Source organism: Lycorma delicatula, chromosome 1 (genome assembly GCF_047948215.1).
Source record: "Lycorma delicatula isolate Av1 chromosome 1, ASM4794821v1, whole genome shotgun sequence".
NCBI classification, from domain to species: domain Eukaryota; kingdom Metazoa; phylum Arthropoda; class Insecta; order Hemiptera; family Fulgoridae; genus Lycorma; species Lycorma delicatula.
Genome location: NC_134455.1, coordinates 156318237 through 156341514, shown reverse-complemented (window position 1 = coordinate 156341514; position 23278 = coordinate 156318237). Strand labels below are relative to the sequence as shown.

The 23278-nt window shown below is 30.6% G+C and overlaps 1 protein-coding gene across 1 annotated transcript in view; it reads left to right on the top strand.

The window, feature by feature from the left end:
* Positions 1-22652, top strand: part of Mcm3 (minichromosome maintenance 3) — a 58381-nt gene extending 35729 nt beyond the window's left edge. The window contains exons 10-16 of the mRNA XM_075365485.1: positions 1390-1538; positions 8827-8979; positions 9340-9490; positions 12233-12373; positions 17262-17384; positions 18323-18489; positions 21911-22652. Coding sequence (XP_075221600.1) covers positions 1390-1538; positions 8827-8979; positions 9340-9490; positions 12233-12373; positions 17262-17384; positions 18323-18489; positions 21911-22112 — 1086 coding nt within the window. The 3' untranslated portion in view covers positions 22113-22652. The remainder of the gene's footprint in view (positions 1-1389; positions 1539-8826; positions 8980-9339; positions 9491-12232; positions 12374-17261; positions 17385-18322; positions 18490-21910) is intronic.
* The last annotated feature ends 626 nt before the right edge of the window (positions 22653-23278 follow it).

The window sequence follows — 23278 nt, the reverse complement described above, 5'->3', positions numbered from 1 at the left end:
TTCCAGTATGTGGATATAATTTATTGTAATGATGTGGATTCTTTACTAGAAGCTGTGGGACATATGCACAATCATGGTGGTTGACATCTTTATGGACTTTACAAAGCGTAGTTTGAAAGCAGCTCTTCTTCATGTTGGAAATAATATCCCATCAATTCCTTTAGCTAGTGCAGCACACATGAAGGAGTCATATGAAAATATGAAGCTTGAGTTGGATGTGATTCAGTGTGAGAAATATTTGTATAAATCTGAAAATGATAGTTTATTTGGTTTACAACTTGGGTCCATACAAAATTTTATTACTTCTTGTGTTAGTGGGACAGCAAAGATAGAAAGAATCATTATGTTAAAAAAAGTGGCCAAAAAGAGAAACATTGATTGTAGGAGACAACATTGTGAGTCCAGCATTAATAAAACGTGAAAATTTTACCTTTTGCCAGTACACATTAAGTTAGATTTATGAAAAAAAATTTTAAAGCAAATTCATGGATCATGATGGAACTGGATTATACTTTCTAAAACACAAGTTCACTGATATAAGTGATGCTAACATAAAATAAGATAAGGTATATTTGTTGGACCACAAATAAGGAAACTAATGAATGATATTGAATTTGAAGATATTTTGAATGACTTGTTAGGTTGCTGGTTGGAAATCTTTTGAAACGTTTATAAGCAATTTCTTTGGAAATCATAAGGCAGTTAATTACAAAAAAAAAAAAAAAATAATAACTGAATTTCTTAAAAACTATAAAGCACTATGATGTAATGTCACTAAAGATCCACTTCATAGATTCTCATTTGGATTTTTTCCCACCAACCTTGGAGCTGTGAGTAACAAACATGAAGAACACTTTCACCAGGAATATATCCACAATGGAAACATGCTACTAGGGAAAATGGAACCCAAGCATGCTGGCTGACTACTGATGGAATCTCAAGACTGATGGTGTACCCATTGCAAACACCAGAAAATCCCCCAAAAAAAAGCTGACATTAGGCATGTAGAAATTGCATGTTTAATATAGCTATAGTACTGTCTTGATGATTTTTCTTTTTTACAACAAAAGATGGTAATTAAAAAAAAAAACAAACTATGCTTAACAGAAAGAAACCACTTACATATTTGAAATCATCATAAAAAAAATTACAAAATTCAGCAATTAACATTCTTGAAACTAGCAAAAAGTGAAATTTTGTTTCAATGTTATTTACAGAATATTATTTTTCCTTGTGAAGTATACTTTTTATCTTTTTTTTTCAGTTTACTAACAGCAACAACTGTTAATTATATTTTACATTATTTAAATTATACATTTTAATGGAAAATAATATTTTATTATATCTTACTGAAAAGTGTAATATTAGATACGTTGTAAATTATTACAGTATGACCAGTATAAGACGCCTATGGAGAATATTGGTTTACAAGATTCACTGCTGTCTCGTTTTGATTTGTTGTTTGTGATGCTTGATCTTGTGGACAAAGAGCATGATCATATGATATCAGAGCACATTGTTCGAATGCATAGATACAGGTTGGTTTAAATTTTTTTTTAATATTTTGATTTGATATTTTACATACTAATAGTAAAACCCCTGTTTGATATGGATATTTGTAAGCCAATATTTAAATATTTTAAATTCATATATTTAAATTTTCTGTGAAATGTTAGAATCAAATTTCGTTTTCGTTAGTAATATGGTCTAAATTTTTTATTTTAAATTAGTACAGTAATACAAAAATGCATTGTAAAATAAATTTAATATATATATTTAAATTGGAAATTAAAATTAAATGGGATTTTTTTGTACCTACCCTTCAGTTAAATGATTAACTAACCTTTTTTACATATTGTGTTGTAACCACAATAGTGCAATAACGCATACGTTTTTACTAAAAATGTTATAAATATCAGAATTTAAATAACTACAGCATGGGAAGATTTACTGTGAACAATTAGAGGACACAGTAATGCATTATGGCAGAAATCTCTGCAATACAGTTTAGTTTGTTATTTACATAAAACTAAATATTGTAGTGGGTGGAGAAGCTTCCAGAAAGAAGAAAGAGAGAAAATAAAGAAAAAAGAATCTACAAGGAATGGCAAAGAAAATTATTACACTTGAACAATCAAAAAGATGGATCGGTTACTGGTACTGCAGGTCAGGAGGTATAAATACTGCTGGGGACCAGCAAAGAGTTAGTTTTTTCAAGATCGAGTTTGGTGCAGTGTGCAGTAAAAGCAATAACAGAAAGTGTTTGGTAACAATGAGTAAAGAATGCATCACTATCCATTTTGAACAGTGATTGAAAACAAGAAGCTGTTCGGTGAACAGGAGTGAAAGTGACTATATTATATTCATTTTTAAAGTGTACGACAGCTCTTTTGTAAAAGTAAAAATAAATTTAGTATTAGTTTCTGTTAGTCATTATAAAACTTTTAATTAATTTTTGGTATTTATAATTTGTTGTTAAATCAATTTTGTTTTTATTTTAAATTGCTATTTTATATATTACATATTTATTTTATTTCATAAATTGAGAGTAATAAATTATTTTTAAAGAAATTTTTACGTGTTAATCTCAGTATCCTTGTCAAGCTGCAAACACATGATAATATATTCGTTAAAAAATATGTTATAGTTTGTTTGGGGTAACCATACTTGTGGTGCGAATTCAGTTTTTGAAAAAAACACTAATATACTATATATATTCCTGTAACTATAGACTTATGTGATAATTTCTTATTTTTATTTTTTATGTAGCCTACACCTTATAATTTTACAAGATTTAGTACTTCATACATTGTACAGTAAAAGTAAGTGCAATAAAATTGTGTTTCAATTATTGTAATTGTACATTAAAAGTTTCTACTATAGCAATGAGAATTTTTGACTATAAAGTATGGCATTAATAATACACTGATTTTAAATAAATCATATTTTTATATGAATATGCAGTTTAGTGTTTGAATAATGTTAAAATAAGAAAATGCATGAAATGATCTTTTTTTCCTTCAAGTAATAATAGAGTTAAAATCAGGTAGGTTATTACATTGGATGAAGAAATGACAAAACCTTACAATGATTCAGCCTACCCAACAAAAATGTAAAAAAATATTCTGTGTTCAAATGGCCAATAAAGTATAATAATAGTAATAGTATCCAAAAATCTATTTCCTTTTTTTTACAAATTGAGAAACATTCCTATTAAAACTAATAAGGTATATATTGAAAAAGGATGACTGCTTTTGTAAATTTACTAACTTAAAACGTACAAATACACTTAACTACTGTAACTTTCACTCACCATCAAATCTAACACTAAAAGCTTACATCAGATAAGCTTTAAATTATTTTGCTTTTTGCTAGGTATAGTTATGTATAATAATAGATAAATAAATCCAAGTTGTGATGTTCAAATTGTTTGTTTTTGTATCATTATTATAAGATTTTGACAATATGAAAAAAGGATAAATATTTATGAAATACAAATAAGCCAGTTAATAGAGGTTGTCTATCCACTCGTGGTCTTCCATACTAGTCAGTCCTGAGACTCGGTACTGTATGGCCAACTAAAAACTAGTCATATGTTAGCTCTGCAAGGTTTCACACACTTTTATACCAGTTTTGTTATTGCCATTATGTTTATAAAAAATCTTAAATATAAGCAGTTCCTTCTCTTGTTTATTGTTAAAGTTAAACTTGTATCAATAGTTCCTTTTTTTTTTTGTGTAAAAATAATTATCTTAGTAACACTCAGTAACTTGTAATTATTTAATTTAATACCAGTAATCTATTTCAATATTTTTATAATGATTTTAATTTATTTAAATCTACACTGAATATTGTAATAAATATTCAAGGCTGATTTTAAAAGAATTTCACTATGAAAGTTATGGTATACATTCTATTTGTGATTATAGTTACATTACTTATTGTTTTCTTCTAATAGTATTGTTTTTTATGTTATGTTATTTTATATTCTAATTAGTATAACTAGTAAAATATGCATATTTTATCTTATCGTAACAATTTGTACAATGTTTCTTCCATCAATTCAGATCCAGATAGGTCATTGTTATCATCATCTTCTTCACTGTTTTCTGTATAGCTGGAGTTGTCTGATTCATTCTCCACATTTATTACAAACGATTTATCATGTTTTCTATAATTCCCTGATCGTGTCAATATTCTTCTTCAACCTCCTTAGTATGAACACACTTTCTTTTCCATTTTGCTGCTCCAATTTCAGAACTTTTTTTTCGCACAGATACAGTACGTCATCAAGTCTAAAAGTAATGTTGTTCTCTGCTACCCAGATTTTCAACACAGCCCAAATTAACTCTGTTGTATTTAATTCAGGATGGTAAGGTGGAGACGAAGAATGGTATATCCCTTTTCAGCTAGAATTTCATCAATAACATAATGCTTGTGATGGTCCTTGTTTTGTATAATCCAATTTTTTTTGCATATCCTCTAAAGAAAATATTGAGATTTCTTAGCCATTTCTGCATTTAGTTTTTTTAGTAGATGAACTCAGGGCCCTGTCTAACTCCACATTGTGGTAAGAAGCATTATCAATTACTAGCACACTGTTTTCTGGCAAATTTGGCATTACCTTTTCTTTAATCCATTTAGAATAATTTTGGAAATTCATTTTCTTGTGGTAATCACCAGCCTTTGATGTTGACTTCTACATGGCCAAGCAGCCAGGAATGAATCCCATTTCAAGGTCTCTGCTTTGATGCCCTAGATCCTTTTGAATATGGACTTTTCATTTCTTTTACATTATTGTTAATTAGACTCCAATCTTTGGCATGCATGTGAGTTGCATGAATATAGGTTTCATATGTGTAGACAATAGGACGGCCTTCTTTTTTATAACACGCAAAAATTGAAATCGCTTGTATTTTGTGTGGTGCTTTTCTATAAGGAGATATCTATGTTTTCCTTTTCTGCCCTTAAAAACTTTCTTAAACTATCTTTACCTCCACAAAACATTCCTTCTCTTCAATTTCAGCAGAATTTTCTTAGTGTAGGAACATGATGTTCATTTAAATAATAATTACAGACTAACTGTCTAATAGCGCCCATATCAAAACTATCTGACTGTAACTTTTTTATGCCATTTTAATTTTTTTTACGCAGTAATGCAAAAGATTGATTTTGCCCCTTTTTCCCTTCAGATTTATTTCTTTTGAGTGTTGTAACAAATACCTTTGTTGTTTTTGACACACATTAAAGAACATTTTTTGGATTAATTAAATATTGTCCATTTTTTGCTTGTTTGGTCATGTGATCTGTCACATTCATTAATATTTCTTTATTCTGCACATGAAGCACTTGTATTTTTTCCTAATTTAGACATTAAAAAGTGTAGTTTTTTATTTTAATTCCAGTAAATGATACTGTTAATATAATTAATTTTAGTAATATAACTAATTCCAGGAAATAAAAAAAATATAACACTAATACACTTAAAAGATAATTAATCACTTACAGCACTACATTTGACCAAATCGTTTGATCAACGTAATGAAAGGTGATGGAAGCAGATAGGACGTGTGTGTGTGTGTGTGTGTGTGTGTGTGTGTGTGTGTGTGTGTGTGTTCAAGTACGGGCGCCTCGCAGTACGAGCTGACAGTAAACAAAGACACAGTTGCACAACCATTATTTTTTATAATATTTTTTTTTAATAAAAACTTTTGTTTGTCATTCTTTCCTTTCTCAATTAAAAATGAAACATAAAACCTACTTGCAGATGTTTGAGAGTTACAAGTGTTTGCATTTGAATGTGAAATGTCCTTAATTTTTATCACTAAAAATTATTTTGAGAAACATTTGTAAACATTTTTATTGTTATCATTAAAAAAATGGGAAAAAGTATTTTTTATTGTAACTTTTATGAAAATAATCTTACTGGCTTTGAACTTTGCGATTAAATTTTTAGCATATCTTATCTTCTTATAAATATACTCTTTTTTCACATTTTCTGAATGACAGATGAATTAAATATTATGAGTTAAGTAGTAGCAGTGGGTGATTTGTAGAAAGTAATAGACAGTACCACTGTCATGAGTGAGGAGTGACATGCAGGGAATAAACATTGTAATATGAGACAGACCATGAATGGTTAGACAACTTCTACCATATTAAATAAAAAATTTAATTTAACTCCAAAATATTGATAGAAAATAATTATTATTAAGGAAAACGCTCATCTGGTTGAGAATTTACTAATATTCTTTAGTGAAATTAAGCAATTTGTTAAAAAAATATTTAAAAACCACAAATGTGGTTTGTGACATAGTAACATAAATTGGACTTCCCTGAAAGCTACATTATAACAAAAAATTATCCCAACACTCCAGTTGAGATAAGATAACAAGAATAACTCGACTGTAAATTTGCAAGTATAACAAGTATAAATGATATTCTTCACCCACGTGCAAACTGTTGGCATGGTAGTGAACATATGTGATCTGTAAATAAAGTAATGAGACTGGTTCAGAAAAACTTTTTATTTACACTGCAATTATACATGGACTCTATCACCTTCGAAATAGTTCCCTTGGAAAGCCACACAACACTCTGAAGAGTGGTTTTCCCACTCTTCATAGCAGTGTTAGAACTTAGAAACTGGAATATCCTTCAGATGGTCAGTTGCAAGTTTTTTTGTTTTCTATTGTTCCAAAATGGTGTCCTTTGAGTGTTTTTTTAAAATCGGGAACAGGAAAAAGTCGCAGGGACTCAAGTCAGGTGAATAAGGTGGTTGAGAAACTACAGGAATGTTTTTCTTTGTGAGAAACTCATTGATTAAGAGTCCAGTGTGACAAGGTGTATTGTCATGATGCAGCATCCAGTTGTCTTTGATGGCTGGTCTCACACGGGCAACTCTTTTTCACAGTCTTTCAAGAATTTCTCAGAAAACATATTGATTTACAGTCTGTCCCGTGGGCAAAAACTCCTTATGGACAATGCCATTACTATTTTTAGAAACAAATTAGCATGGTTTTGATTTTTAAATTGCTCATTTTTGCTTTTTTGGGACGTGGTGAGTGAAGTGTGCCACTCCTTGCTCTGGCGTTTTGTTTCTGGGTAGTACTCAAATATCCAAGATTCATTACTAGTAATAACATTTTTTCAGAAAATCAGAATCGGTTTTAATTTGCCCTAGAAGATCACGGCACACTTCCACCCGGTTTTTTTTTCTTCTGTTAAACAGAGAGGTTTTTTGGAACCAATTTTACACAAATTTTTTTCTTGCCCAATTCATTTTTCAAAATTTGATGGACTGTGGTACGGTTCAAATTCAATTGTTTGCAAACATTCTGACACTCACCGGTCGTACCATATCAAGTCTCTGATTTGCTCAACATTATCGTCACTTTTTGAGGTTAATGGTCTTCCAGAAAGTGGATCGTCCACAACTGATTCCTGGCCATCTGAAAATGCTTTATACCACCTGAAAACTTGGACTCGTAACATAGCGTTATCTCAATGTGTTCAATTTTAAAAAAGTTTCAGTAGCATTCTCAGAGTTAACACAAAATTTGATTGCACAATTTGGCTCATAATTTGTATCACTCATTTTTGTAATGCACAACAAAAACTTGTTTCACAAAAAGTTTGTTTACATCTCATGTGGCAACAATAGACTAAAAATTAATATATACCTAATATAAATCAGCTGTTCATATAACCATATGTTTACTTGTAACTTTACAGTGTTGCCAATTTGGCTGCCAAAAAAACTGGTCTCATTACTTTATTTATAAACCTTGTGTTAACAGAATGCTGCATACTGTAGGAACTGTATAATATAGACTTGATGAGATTGTGTTAGTCTAGATTAACATTAATAGAAGTAATGTTTGTTGTCCCTGTTTTATTTAGTCATCCAGTTTGAGATTAATTTATTAGATTCCTTAATTAACCACACAAAATTTAAAATAAAACCTGAAAACTATTTTTCCTCTAAAATAATCTGGTACCTATTACAAGATAGAATTGCATTACAATTTCCACTACTACACACTTAGGCTACTAAAATAAATTTAACTAAATAACTACTAAAATGGTTTTGGTGGTAATGTTATTGATGGCTTTTAATAATTAAATTGAAAGGCACACAGCACTCAAGATATTATTTTTATACTTCTCTTTATTTTTTCTTCAGAATTACTGTTAAAAGTTTTGAATGTTTGGTTCAGTCCAGATAGACTGATTTTGTAGACTGGGTATTCTGAACTTTGAGACTGCTTCTATTAATAAGTTCTATTATATGTAGGCATATTTAAGTGTGTGCTAAGCAAGGAACAGCTAAGCTGTTTTTTCAGTGAGGGTCTGTATCCTTAAGACAGTGAAAGGAGTAAATGGGCCATGGTGGATTATTAATGTAATTTGTGTATACTGCTTTTCTTTACATATTCACATTAGCATAAAATCCAATAGTTGTATTATATGACTTTTCTTGTTATACAACAATCTACGGATTTGCATGAATGTAAGGTCTGAAAAACAGTAATTAAGATCTTAGTTAAGAATAGATTTGTAGATGAGTGGGTATGAATCTTTTTACCTATACAAAAAAGTTGCATAAATATTTAGAAAAGTATTCTCTGTTCACCCGTTTAAAATCAATTTCTGCTTAACACTTAAAAAAATAAAACCCATTTTCTAACTAAAACTTACTATTTAGAAACTAAAAAAAAAATTTCATAAAATTTTATAAATTTATTTTTTCCTAACATCCACATTAGTTTTTTTCTCTGTTTTAAAAAAAAATTCCAATTGTAATGAGGTGGTAATTGGTTTCAGAAATCCAGGTGAGCAAGATGGAGAAGTTCTTCCTATGGGATCATCTATTGATATGCTTGCTACACAGAATATAGATACTTCTGAAATGGAAATGGATACTCCTACTTTTGAAAAATATGATCCTTTACTTCATGGTTCATCACGTAAAAAGACGTATGTGTTTATGCTTTAACTGATTTAAAAAAATGTTTTTTGTAGTAAATAACAAAAAATTTGCAAAATCATATCAATAATAAAAGTGTGTAATGTTATGAGTATGATGGTTTTTAATTGCAATTTTTTGTTGATTATTATTTATTTTATTTCTTTGCTCTAAATATTAGTTTTGAGATGGTGAAGATATACATATGTGGAATTTATAACATTGCTCTTTACATTTTAGAACAAAAAGCAAAATCTGGTAACATAAAAAATAGTAGATAGTAAGGAAATTTTATTACAATAATTTTATGAGAATTATTATTATTATTATGTGATAGACTTATGGTTATCATTTTCTTCTTTTTTTCTTAGTGACCAGATATTTAGTTTGAAATTTATGCGAAAATACATTCATATTGCAAAGGTTCTTAAACCAGTTTTGACAGAAGAGGCATCAGAAGTAATAGCAGAAGAATATTCTCGATTACGTTCACAAGATCTGATTGAGTCAGATGTTGCTAGGGTAAGTTGCAACCAAATATAAGCTGTAATTTAAGTGTTCAAATGTATATACCTTTAAAAATAGTATTTTGAGATTTAATTTTATATTATTTTAATGATAAAAATATTCTTAAATATGTAAAGTTCATTGGAGTTTCAAACTATTAAAGTAGCCTACAAAAAATATTTTTAAGCCATGAGAAACTTAGTTTTGAAATATTAGTGAGCTTCAGTTATGTGCATAGGGAGTCAGCAGTGGTAATACTACACCATGTAACGGACAAAACGAGAAGGGATCACTCGTTTCAATGTTTTGTTAGAAACAAGATATTCCAGCTGGCCAAGTCAGTTGAAGCTGTATAGGAGAAGTACTTCAGAAGTTAAGATAGATTGGTGCTTAGCCATTTTCAAACAATAGACTTAGAAATCAAATTTTAACTTTCATTTGTGACATTTTTTATCGCCTTTACAAAGTTCTGAAAAAGACTTGATATTACACACATTAACCTGAAAAGATATTTTATAAACATGCCCAGTGAGAAAGAGTTGTCAAAGTTGTTAGAGAAAATAATTTTTAGTGTGAAATTGGCCTTATTGTGGTAGCCTAATTTCATGTGCCTGGTTGTGTTCAATGATATATGAGGTGCTACCCAAAAGTTCGGGAAATTTGAATTTCGCGTACAAACCATTGCTGGTACGACCTGCTGCTGCTAGATGTAGCTAACAGTACTCTTTGTGAATCAGTGTTCCAACAGCTGTGACGGTGAGAGGCTGCATTGTTGACTTTCATGCGGTTGTGTAACGTTGTGTTATACTGCTTCGGCAAAGTTCTAAATGGCAGATTTTAAAGAGCAAAGAACCTGCATCAAATTTTGCTTCATGCTTAAAAAAACTGGTGCAGAAACCCATTGCATCCTTGTAGAAGCATTTGGTGACAATGCTATGAGTAAAAGTTAAACCTTTTTGTGGTGTTTGTAGTATAAACGATTCAAAGATGGACGAACAACAGTCAAAGACGATGAGCGTTCAGGAAGACCATCAACAAGCGCAACATCAGAAAACATCGTGAAAGTGCGAGAGGCTATTGTTGCAGATCGTAGACAAACAATCCATGATGTTTGTGCAATTGTACAAATGTCATATGGGTCCGTGCAATGCATCTTGTCAGACAATTTGAACATGAGACACATTGCTGCAGAATTCATACCGAGACTGTTGAACAGCGACCAGAAACAAAATCGCGTAGCTGTCTGTAGTGAATTGAAAAATTCAGCAAGAGATGACCCTAACTTCATCTCCAACATCATAAACCGGTGATGAGACATGGGTGTATGGGTATGACCCTGAAACTAAGCAGCAGTTGTCGCAGTGGAAGTTGCCAAGTTCACCACGGCCAAAAAAGCACGCCAAGTTTGCAGCAACGTGAAGTCCATGATGATTGTTTTTTTCAACATCAAAGGCATTATCCATAAGGAATTTGTTCTCCTTGGTCAAACTGTCAAAAGGATGTTCTATTTGTGAAGTTTTGAAGCGGTTACGTGAAAGCATTAGGAGCAGACATTCAGATCTGTGAAGTAACAACAGCTGGGTTCTGCACCATGACAAAGCGCCCGCGCACACATTGACGTGAAAGCATTAGAAGCAGACATTCAGATCTGTGAAGTAACAACAGCTGGGTTCTGCACCATGACAAAGCGCCCGCGCACACATTGCTAGCCATTCGGAATTTCATGGTTTCCAAAAAAAGGGTAGTGATTCCCAACCTACCCTATTCGCCTGACCTTGCCCTGTGTGACTTTTTTCTCTTTTCGAAAATAAAATTTCAATTGAAAGGCCGTTGTTTTAACACAATTGAGGAGATTCAGGAAGAAACGCAGAACGTGCTTTGAACACTTACAGCTGCAGACTTCCAGACGCATGGAATCATGGGAAAAACGCTGGGATCGCTATATCAATGCCCAAGGTGATTACTTTGAAGGAGACAGTGGAAATTATAAGTTATGGTAAGCTATTTTATTTTTATGGTAAAATTCCCCGAACTTTTGGATAGCACCTTGTACATGCAAGGTTATGGCTAACAAACAACAACAATCCTTTATTGAATACAAAAAGGGCAGGTCCAAAGTGAATATATGGTATGCTCTCACATTGATAAAATTAAAACGATTCAATTTCTTTAAACTTACCAGAGATGTTGAAATTATATTCAGTACCCCAAATTTTAGGAGAAAATGTTATATTTTGCTCCTTTGTAACGACATGAATATAATTTGCACTATGGTTGTGAGTTTTTGAGTATGGCATTTTGGTATATACATGGTGCTAGGTAGGAAGGGAAGGCATGGCCATCACAGTTTTGAGATCTCATACTTCAGATTTTTATCTATGAAGTTATATCTAGCAGTATACAACATCTAACAGTTCTTATAATTGGTAGTGAATGTTAAAAAGCAGAATCAATAATGCTAATATTGTGTTTTGTGTATATGTAAGAACTGGACTCTGATTTAAATGAGTTTAGGGCAAGAAACAGAAGCCATATCAGATCATACTAAGTATGATTTAAAAAAACTTTGTGAGATGCTTTATAATTTAGTTTATATTTTTAGTGATTTGTAAAATAAATAAATAAATAAATAGTTCTGAAAATCCTTATGACTGCAGACACACTGTATTTCAGCCCTACGGCTTTATTAGTAATTGACATTAATTTCTCTTGAAGCCTTTACAAATAATGGTTAATTTATATTTATTATTATTACAGACCCAGCCAGTTACTGTGCGAACATTAGAAACACTCATTCGTTTATCAACAGCTCATGCTAAGGCTCGTTTATCTAGAAATGTTGAAAAAGAAGATGCTGATATTGCAATCCAACTTGTTCAGTTTGCTTACTTCAAAAGGGTATGTTACAACTTAATGTTTTATAGGGAGGTGGGGTTTTACTTAAGTCATACAAATTTTTATTTAAATTTTTGTTGTCATATTCCAAAATTTGAAATTCAAAAATACCTGATGTAACTAACAACAAGACTATAGCTGATGAAAAAAGGATCTTTAGAATCCTTTTTTTTCTTCAGCACCCAAATAGTTCTCATGTTTATTGGATGGTGTGTCCATCCATTTAGTATTTATAAATTCATAAGTATAACTACATTTTTGTTATTATATTTTTGCAATATCTATATAAGTAATAGTTAAGTTGTTAGGACAAGAGTTGATTATGGTTCAAAAATTACTATTATTACCATATTTTTATGTAAGATTTGTTTAACGTAAGTATAATATTTAGGAATGTCATTTGACTTTTTATTTTCTGCAATAAAGTTATAATGTAGTTCATTAGCTTACAATTCAGAAAAAATCTGTACCAGTAAATTTGCATTTATGTTACACAAGTATGTGTAATATTAAAAATCTTGATTTGATACTTTATACATGTTGCATGTATAAAGCTAGTCTAGCAGCTCCTGTGCGGACCGGAATGAGGTTGCATTCCCCTTGTTAGGTGACCTAAATTGGTTGACTTATTTGGGTGTAGGTCAGAATTTCTATGTTGCGTAAAACATAATTTTGATTGGTATGAGTGTAGCACTGATTTAACTGTAAATTTGTTCATTTTTTTCTTAGGTGTTCACAGTCACAAATGGTCTTGTCAAATCTGGACTAGGCGCAGGGTTCATGCTTCTGCGGTTTCGGTCAGTTACTTTGAGGGAATCATGTTAGGTTGGATGTAAAGATGTCCATTTGAGGCTTACGTGAAGATGAAATTTGATATGTATTTTAGTGATGCAAATGTCTGCTGAGGCATTTACATTGGTGGCATCCTGACAGGCCTGGCTGATTGTAAGATGTAATCGGTTAGAAGGTCTAAAGACAACCTCTGGTTAAGCCCCTCAGGGCTTGGAACGGAGAGGGTGGTGTGGCAACTGGTAACATCACAAGGTGGGTGTCTTCCCCCCTACAGGGTTGGGAGTGGGTGTTTAAGAGGTGTCCAATGAATTTTAGTAAGTACCACAAGTCTGAGTTGCTGTATGTGGCCATGCATTGTCATTGAAAAGGAGGATGTGTAAATCTGTTGTCGATGTCATTAGTTGAGATAAGTAGCCGTGTCATCATCCAATAACTGGCAGTATTATGCTGCATTTACTATCCTTTGTTCATTCAATCAGCACCACATCTTTCAAGTCCCAAAACATAGCTGCTAGAATATTTCCAGCTGACAAGGGTTTCTTGGCCTTGATTAGTGCTATCTCCCCACTTTTGTTCTCTACTGCATCACAGCCACTTCAAAAACGTTTTAGCCCAATTAAACATTTGAGTTTTTGGTAGGGCAGCATTTCTAAACTGCACGGAATTGAGTAAAAATTTCAGAAGATTTGACTTTAGAAATCAGATTATAATTCAATGTGCAACAGACGATAGTACCTCTTGCTCAGACATTCTGCTATTGACATAGGAATGTTGTACTATGGTCGTCACTGGTCATTTTCCCCCTTCCACATATATCCAACTAACTACCTGAGCAGGCCACCACATTCACTGCTCTTCCTCACTCTGTGCAGCAAAATTCCAGTTTATATTTGAATGACCCTTGGTTGATTGTTCTAGTTACAAAATGTTTCAGGCGGGGAAAATTATATTTGTAGTTTATTGTTCTTACTAAAGAGCTTATTTTTATATAAAAAATACTTTATTATCATGAAAAATAATCATGCAGAAAAAAATAAATACCTTTTTTCCATTTAGGGAAGTATACTAGAGTAAGGTTAAAAAAAATGACAGCTTACAGTTGCTTGTGGATTAATCACTTAAACATTTGTTATACATAAATAGCTTTGTTCTGTGAAGAGACTTAGGTAGTTCCACTTCTAAAAACAATTCATTTATGGTTACTCATAAGTTTTGTATATTCTAGCAGGAGAAATAAGAGGTGTATAAATGATAGTGATAGGCACCCAATGTTAATCCGAACAGTCCTCTCCTGACATAATAACAAACTAAACTAATTGTGAAAACTTCGTTCTACAAACTTATCCAAAATCTGTTGCTACCCTACTTGAACAATATTTAAAATATAGTTCATAATCAAATTAAAAAAAAAGCATACAAAAAGATAAGAATATGGTAAAATTATTACCTGACATATGAACAAAGACCTCTTTTCTTGTTACTCACTGTCAGCAACTACTTGATTCTGTTTTTACGCCTTCTAAAAACGTTGTGCAGTGTACAAACATAATGCATGCAATTACTTCTTTTCAATAATGCATTACACTTTATATATTGATTGCACTCTTCATTCAGAATTAAAGTACAGAACAGTACATTACATATTGGCAAGTATAGTACATTTAAAAGTATTTTTTAATTTCAAATGTATTTAAAATGGTGCCAGTGGTCAATATCTGATTTAGTTACTCAAGTAAAACAGTTATGGATTCATTTATTTTATGGTAGAATGCCAAAAACCCAAACTTCAATTTGAGTGAGCAGTTAACATTAATGTCAGTCGTGTGTTATTATTTTCTGTGATGCTTCAAGATCTTGGTTCAGTTTCAGAATTTGGTTGTTGGGGACAATCCAACCTGAATTCTTAATATAACGATATTGTCTTATGAATGATCAGCCTGAGGCTGGACAATGCTAACTGTTAAATTATAATTGGGTTTTCAGCCTGTCGAAAGGTAGTACAATTTTAAAAGCGAAATAAGTAAGTAGCTTTATTAAATCACATAATGAACTAAAGTTTAATAATAAAAGTAAACTTTTTAGGACCTGTGGTTTATAAATGTAAATTGTTAATATATTTGAAAATGTTAAAAACAAAATGGTTTTGTTTTATAAAGATTTTTTTTTATTGTTTATAAAGTATGAGGGTGTTTGATAAGTTCATCGAAAGTTAAGAGATGAGAGATGGCACTTATTCATTGTTCATCAGTGTTGTGAGTATTAGTTTCCTGAATCTACACTACTAGCACCCACCACGTTTCAGTCAGATACAATAATATTCTGTTGTTGGCAGATTAAGTTGGTGAAGAATTTGTGTGTGATTTGTAAAAAATAGGCAAATTGAAATTTTGTGTGGTGATCAAATAATACTTTTTTAAATGTCATACCTGCACAGGAAACTGAAGCCAAGCTGGGTAGATATTGTGATGAATTAGCTCCATTGACTAGAATGTGTTACGGTCATTATTTCCAAACTGCAGATATGGGTACAAATGATACTAAATGCCCCAGGTGACCTGGTACAATTGCAGAGAGAATATTGACAAATTTTGTGATGTATTGAAGGATAGAAGATTGAAGTATGTAGAGTTGCTAAAGCAATAGACATATCAGATAAACAAGTGCATCATTTTACATGAATATTTGCATACACAGGATGGTTACCATATTTTCTCACAACTAATTAGCATGAATGAGTAAACATTTATAAGCATGGTTTGGGGCTGTTTCAATACAATCGAGAGAAATTTTTGCGGAGTTTCATAACAGTTGATGAAATTCTGATACATACAAACCTGAAATTGAAAAACAGACTTCATTGGCTTTTTAGAGAAAGGTAAAACAACAATTGGCAATATTATGCATCTGCTTCTAAATGAGGAATAAGAAAAAAGATCCCTGTTGAAAAAGAAGGATTTTTTCCAAGAGACTGCACCAACTCAATCTTTGCAGTTGCGATAGCAAAATTGTTAAGATTACACTACAAATTTTTTCCGCATTCCCCCTTGCTAGTCAGATTTAGCAGCTTCATACTGTTATCCATTTTTAAATACAAAGTGTGAAATGACGAAGATATTGTTGAAACATCTGCCTATTATAAAAAATTATACTATAAGGATAAGATCAAAAAACTTGGACATTGTTGGAGTAAGTACACAATAGAAAGGAGTTAAGAAATGCAAATGATTTTTTTTGTTACAGAATTATGTTTTCGTTACTTTTACATGGACTTATCGAGCAACCTATTTATATGTTGAAAGTATTGAATATATCTTACATTTGAAATCAAATTATGAAACATTGAATGTTTTATTATGTAATTTATCACTTGCTTCATTTACTGCAGATAAAGTACTTGATTATCCATCATATTGTTTTCAACTTATAACAAGCAAAGCTAAAATTGTGGATCCTGAATAAGTTTATCCTTACTCACACACTCCTTTTCCTTATCCCTGTTATTGGTTTTTACAGTAGGTAATTATATTAAAAAATATATAAAATATGTATGACATTTGTAACATTATTTTAAGTAGGCCAACTTTTGTTCCTACAAATATGTCAGTGATAATTTACTCAAGAGTGTAGAAGACCGAGTTAGTTCACTTGTTCATATTTTCAAGTTTGATGCCATGGTCATTAACAAATTCGAATGAGCAGTGGCCAATATGAAAAAAATATATGAATTATCCCTAGTTATTGTAAATGATAAAACATACTCATTTTTTTCTCAATATTTTCTTAATGTGTATGTTAGTTGCTACAACTAAAAAGGTTGTAAGGGTAACTTGGTATAAAACACTAGTCCTAGAAATTACATTGTCATTTGAAGTGATTAATATACAATAATTTGCTTAATGTTCACCTTTTAATATACTTTACATCTAGTAAACTTTAATATACTTTACTTTAAATCTAGTTTTATCAGATTGTGACCTAATAAAATTTAATTATCAGTTACCTCTTGTGTTTACTTTCCTATCTTTTTTTTTATTTATTACCAATTGTTGAATTTTTATATTTCTTAACACTATATTTATATTAAAAAAAATAATTTTAGGTGTTGGAAAGAGAAAAGAAAAAGAGGAGAAGAGCAGAAGATCAAAGTGAAGAAGAAGGTGACAGTGAGGACGATGAAGAAACTGATTCTGGTCGGCCAGCTAAAAGAACTCGCAGACAAAGAGTATGAAATTCCTTTTTACTAGTTATATACTGTTCAGCTGTTTTAGCCTGAACTATTGCACACCATGTCATCAGTTATACAAAAAATAAACTAAACCAGTGATGGGAAAATTTAATCGATCATTAATCATCATTATTAGCTGTTTGCTACAAAAAGATCAAATTTTTATTGACCCCCTGCATATGTAATCAACAGAAATGTAATTAAATCAAATACTAACACTTATTAATAAAAAGTTAATATTGCTAATTTACATTAACATTTATTAATTCTCTCTTCACTTATTAATTACTCATTAATACCTTAACTTCCCAAGTTTTTGTTCTAAAAATATTTAACAAAAAATACAGTAGGTTCTTTGATTGAAAAGGAAAAGTATTTCTTGAAAAATTGTTAAAACATAAATGTAATTTATGTTAAAAGATACAAAATAAGCTGAAAATGCCAGTTGATGACAAGTAAAACTACACAGTTGAGTAGCTTCCAAAAAATAAAATGAATCTTTTGAACTTCACCAGGTAAGAACAAATCCAATTAAAGTAGAAAATGTAGAACAATTTGTTTTAGAAGACTTTTCAAGAAATATGAACTCTCATTAAGATAGAAAACTAAGGTTATACAGAAATTGCCAAAAGATAATAAAAATAAATGAATTTCCATAAAATTATAAAGTATATATTTTAATTGCATAATGTAATTTATCACCAAACTGTTACTGTGTGAGTCTGATGTGTGTTAAACTTTTGTGGATGTTTTCTCATATACTAAGTTTTAATTCTAACCATGTGTGAGAAATTAGTAATTGTACAATTTTAGTTTCTGCAAATAAGTTAATTTATTTATTTTTAGTCATATTTTCTTATAAGTAAATATATTCACACACTGAACATTACAGTATGTAATCAGGCTAACTATAAAGGATCACTATCTTTCCCCAGGAAGCAGAGACCACTGAAGAACAGGTTGATCAAGACGAACATGACCCATTTGATTTTGAACCAGAAAATGAACATGGATCTCCTGCCAGACTTCGCCCTCGAGCTACTCAAGAAACAGCTGAACCATTTAAAACTCTTGCTGTTGCAACATCTATCACATCAGAAAGGTGAGATGTTAAAGTGGGTGTGTTTATTTTTAGCCATTTTAATTGCAAAATGTTTCTGGTAAATGACTTCATTTAGTTTCTCAAAGTTTGTTAAGTATTTTTATTTTTCTGTCTAGCGCTATAGCTTTAGAAGGGAAAGTATTGCAATTGGTCTAATTTGGGCATATACGGTTTTCACTGAATCTTGACGTTTTGACACCTAAGGAACCAAAAATACCAGGTGGAAATTTTCTGGATGTACATGTGTGTGTTTGGTCTTGCACTCCTTGTATCTATAGAATTACTGAACCGATTTTGACCAAATTTGTCATATTACTTCTATATATGAGGAATTAATGTCATTAAATTTTTCAACTTAAAAGGTCAAGGAGGTTAGGCTGTACAGTAAGGTCATCCTCAGTATCTCAAGATTTCGCCTACAGCAGATTTTGCAAGCTGTAAAATTTTAATTATCACAGCTTGTAATAATTGTATTAATAATCTTAACACAATAAACAAATAAAAAATGATTGAGAGAATAGCAATTGTTGGAGGTTATTAAATACTTGAGCATTTTATGAAACAAATTAAAATGAATGATTTGATGGATTTAAGGCTTCTCTTTTCTAATAGTGACCAGTTTGTTATCCCCCTATATATCCTTGTTATAAGGTTACAGCTGATATTCAGCTGTGTGAGGTAGATCAAAAAGTATCCAAACTTAGTTCAAAAACAAAAATACTTAACCTACAACGGCTTGTGTCCTTAAAATTTGGCCCCTTGTGATGTAAGACGTATCCCAGTGATGTTTCTACTGTTGGAAGCATTTTTGAAAGTCAGTTTAGTGAGCAGCGTAAGTCCTCTTGTCACTTCTTTTGATCTCTTTTCTCTCTTCAAATTTCTTTCCTTTAAATGGAATTTTAAACTTAGGAAAGGGCCAAAAATCATAGGGAGCTGTGTCTGGTGAATAAGGAGCCTCCTGAGGTTGTTTGATCCCACATTCTGCCAAAGATCTCTGGATAAGTTGTGATGACTGGAGCATTTTTGTGGTGAATATTTCAATAACCGTTTTCCCAAAGCTGTGATCTCTTGCATTGAACAGCATTTTTTAGCTGATAAAGAACAGTATGTTGTACTCTTTATTGACAATTTGTCTTTGAGTAGCATATTTTTGATGAACCACACCTTCATAATCAAAAAAGACTGTCAGCATGACCTTTACTTTACATCATGATTACCCGGTTTTATTTTTTTTTGCTGCAGAGTGCTTACAGTTTTCAGTAGGTTGACTGTGCCTTTGTCTCAGGGTCATAGTCATAGACCCTTATTTCATCTCGGGTTATATTATTTTATTTATTTATTATTTTCCTTTATTTATACAGAATCTTCCTTATTGTCTTTACTTGTGTATTCCCAAGTTTCTGGTGAAATTTAATGCAGATTCTCTGCTCGACCTGTTCATTCATTTTGAACAGCTATAACAACAAGCACTACTCACACTTTACTTTCATGACTGCTAAGCAGCAACTGGCTACAATGCTGTAAAATGGTAAATCATATGCAACTGATATGAGTTAGGTTACATTTTACAAAGGTCCTCCACCCATGATATATCTGGTTACTGCATTAAAAATTAAGGCCGGATACTTTTTTATCACACCTCATAAACAGCTCTGAGAAGAAGGTAACAAGAACCACTTTATTCCTCATGTTCTGTCTGGTATGGGACCCTATTACTCTGGTTTTAGTGCTTTTTTTTAGGATTGGCTTTATCTTGTTAGATAACCATTATGGTTATGGTACTTAACATACATTTCATATACAAAATACAGCATTCACTTATTCTGTATCTAACAAACGTATCTTAGTACCTAATTAATAATAATAATATTATTATTATTATTAAAACTATTATGTTTTTTGTATCTCTACAGCTTTAAAAGCATTGACACAGCTTTCTTTCCAGTACATAAGAACTTTCTGCTACCAGAATCCATCAAATGTTTACAAACCATTAAGCGGTGTATTCTAGAGTCCAGTCAAAAGTTAACAATATCATTCTGAACAGTTACATCTAGAATAATGACCTCTCTCAATATTACATTGTTTTGACCAAGCAGTATCTAATTGTCGTGAGAAATCAAGTTTCACTGAATACAAAAACTATGTAAAAAATTTTTTTAAACACCATTTAAATGCATTAAAAGATAAAAAATAATTTTAGTACAATATCTCAGAATGGATTTGACAAAAAGCTTTGATAGTGATATGTACGATTATGTGAAAGTCATAGCTTCAAATAAAAAATTTGATGTTTTTGTCAACTTTTTCATATGCATCATGATGGCCTAGAGTGGAGAGTAAAGATTTGTACTTTAACATAAGCTCCTATTGTATTGTATTCTTGAATGTTTTTATGCCTGTTTATTACCCTATTTATTTAAAAATTTATCTTTTTTCAATTTTCTTACTTTTTTGCATTTTATCAAAAACATAATGTGGTGCAAAAATAAAAAAATTGTTATTTTCAACATATTTTGCCTAAAAGACTTTTGAGATCTTGTACAGGGCTCTTCCACTCTATGTTATAAGTTTTATTTTTCACTTTTTTGCTCATTGAAAAGTGGATATAATTTTAATCAATATAAAAAAACGAGATTCTCTCTTATTTCATTTTTTATTATCAATTGCGTATTCAGTTTATTATAGACTAATTAATATAGGCGAATTGAAAAACCAGGCATATTGTGCAATGCACCCAACTAATTGGAAATTTTAGTTGGCCGCATTGCAATAAGCCTGATTTTTCAATTTTCCTGTGACATAATGATATGCAATTTGATATTATTTTTCAAATAAAATTAAAGAAAATTGGAAAACTGAAAGTGAAACAGTAATACATTTATAATCCCTTTTCTTGTTTTTGTAAAGATAAATTTTTATTTTTGTGTTGTAAACGATTTTTTTCAAATGGACATTGTTTTTACTGGTTATTCATATAATTTAACTTTAATTATTTTAATAACCCTTTCAATTTTAAGCAAAGACTTCTTTGTCTTTTGGCGAATCATTTTTTTCTTTCTTAGATTATGTTGCAACTGGTTACACTAGAAATCAAACCAAATTTATTTATTTCAATGGTTTAGAGCCCATTGGAATATTTTCAGATACTTTCTGGCTTTCACCAGCAACTGTGGTTGCTGCTTCCATCTTGGCATCAAATGATGTTAGTGTTGGTAGTTTTTTTGGATTAAAAATCAAACATATTTTGAATAAGACGAAGCAGTGTGTTGAATTTAAATTGTATTGGTTCAGTTAAGTGTCAAATATCAGATCTGTTAAAATGGTAGACTCTTTGTATTTGCATCTTTATACATGCAGTTATGGTAGGATAGTAAAAGCTAATTAAAAACTAAATGATTGTTTTTTGTCATCCTTATAGGTTCCAATCATTCAAGACTAGTATTGCAAATTTATTTCGTTCAGAACGAACAGAAACCCTCACTTATTTTCGTGCAATGGAATTTGTTAATGCAGAGAACAGTGTCAATCCATTTACTGAAGGTGAAGCTGCTGCTGCTATTCATCGCATGAGTGAAGCTAATCAGATTATGTATGCTGATGGAATGTTATTCCTTATTTAGTTAGTTTGTTGTATTAGAACTATATTTAATGTTTAGTTCTTAAGAGGCAACTGTAACATTTTTAAGCTAACTGCTATGTATATATTAAATTTTAATGTAGAATTTAGGTTATTTTATCGTGTAAAAATTATTTTTAGTTGTATTTCTATTCACTAACAGTAATTTCATCATTTTTTATTATTCTGGAACTCAACCACTGTTTTTATAGGTCTATATTCAAATTAAATTTTTACAAATAACAATTCCTTCCAATGATAAGAGATTGATATTTATAATGATAGTGGACAGTAAGTAAATAGCTCTGACACTCTCTGCTGTTAGTGATTATGTACATTTTTATAATCTGGTTTTCCTCATATAATTGTAATAGAAATTAAATAATTTTTGATCATAGATTTTTTATGAGCAAAATGCTGGCATATTTATTTTTAAATAAAACTGTTTAGATTTTATTAATTATAGTGCCTCATTAACTTGTAATTTCTAACTCTTCCAACATTATGTACACAAAGTTAAAGTAAGATCATTTGTTATATTAAACTACTGGTTTTTAATTTCACTTACATTTCGTTGTATCATTAATAACATATTTCTTGTTAATTTTGAATAACTCATTTAATAGAATTATATTGTAATTTTTTTAACAGATTCATTTTTAAATGGAAATAAATATCCATTTTTATAAAATTTTGGAGGAAAAATCATTTTAACTGTGTAATAGATATTTCAATGATAAAATGAGATCAACTTTTAATATATTTGTTTCCATATTGGAAGTTTTTATTCTCCTCCAGATGAGTCATATTATGAGTATTTTGTTATTTATTTGTACAAAAACTGCAATGATAATAATAATAATAACATATTATTTTATATTTTTGAAAAAAACCGGAGAAAAGATACTCTTAAGCCAAAAGAATTTGACTAGCAGTGATTGGATCTAGCTAAAAAACAAAAAAAAAATAGATTTTTTTCATATTTACTCATCAGTAAAGATATAAATTACTGATGAATTATTTAGAATTGTGTTTTGCTTAAGCTGTTGTAGCCACAAAAGCACAGATCATGCCCAATCTTCATTAAATAATACATTAGCAATCTTAGTGACTATTTTCAGCCTATTTTCTTCGAAATTGATCTTATTGAAAGTATTATACTTTAATAAA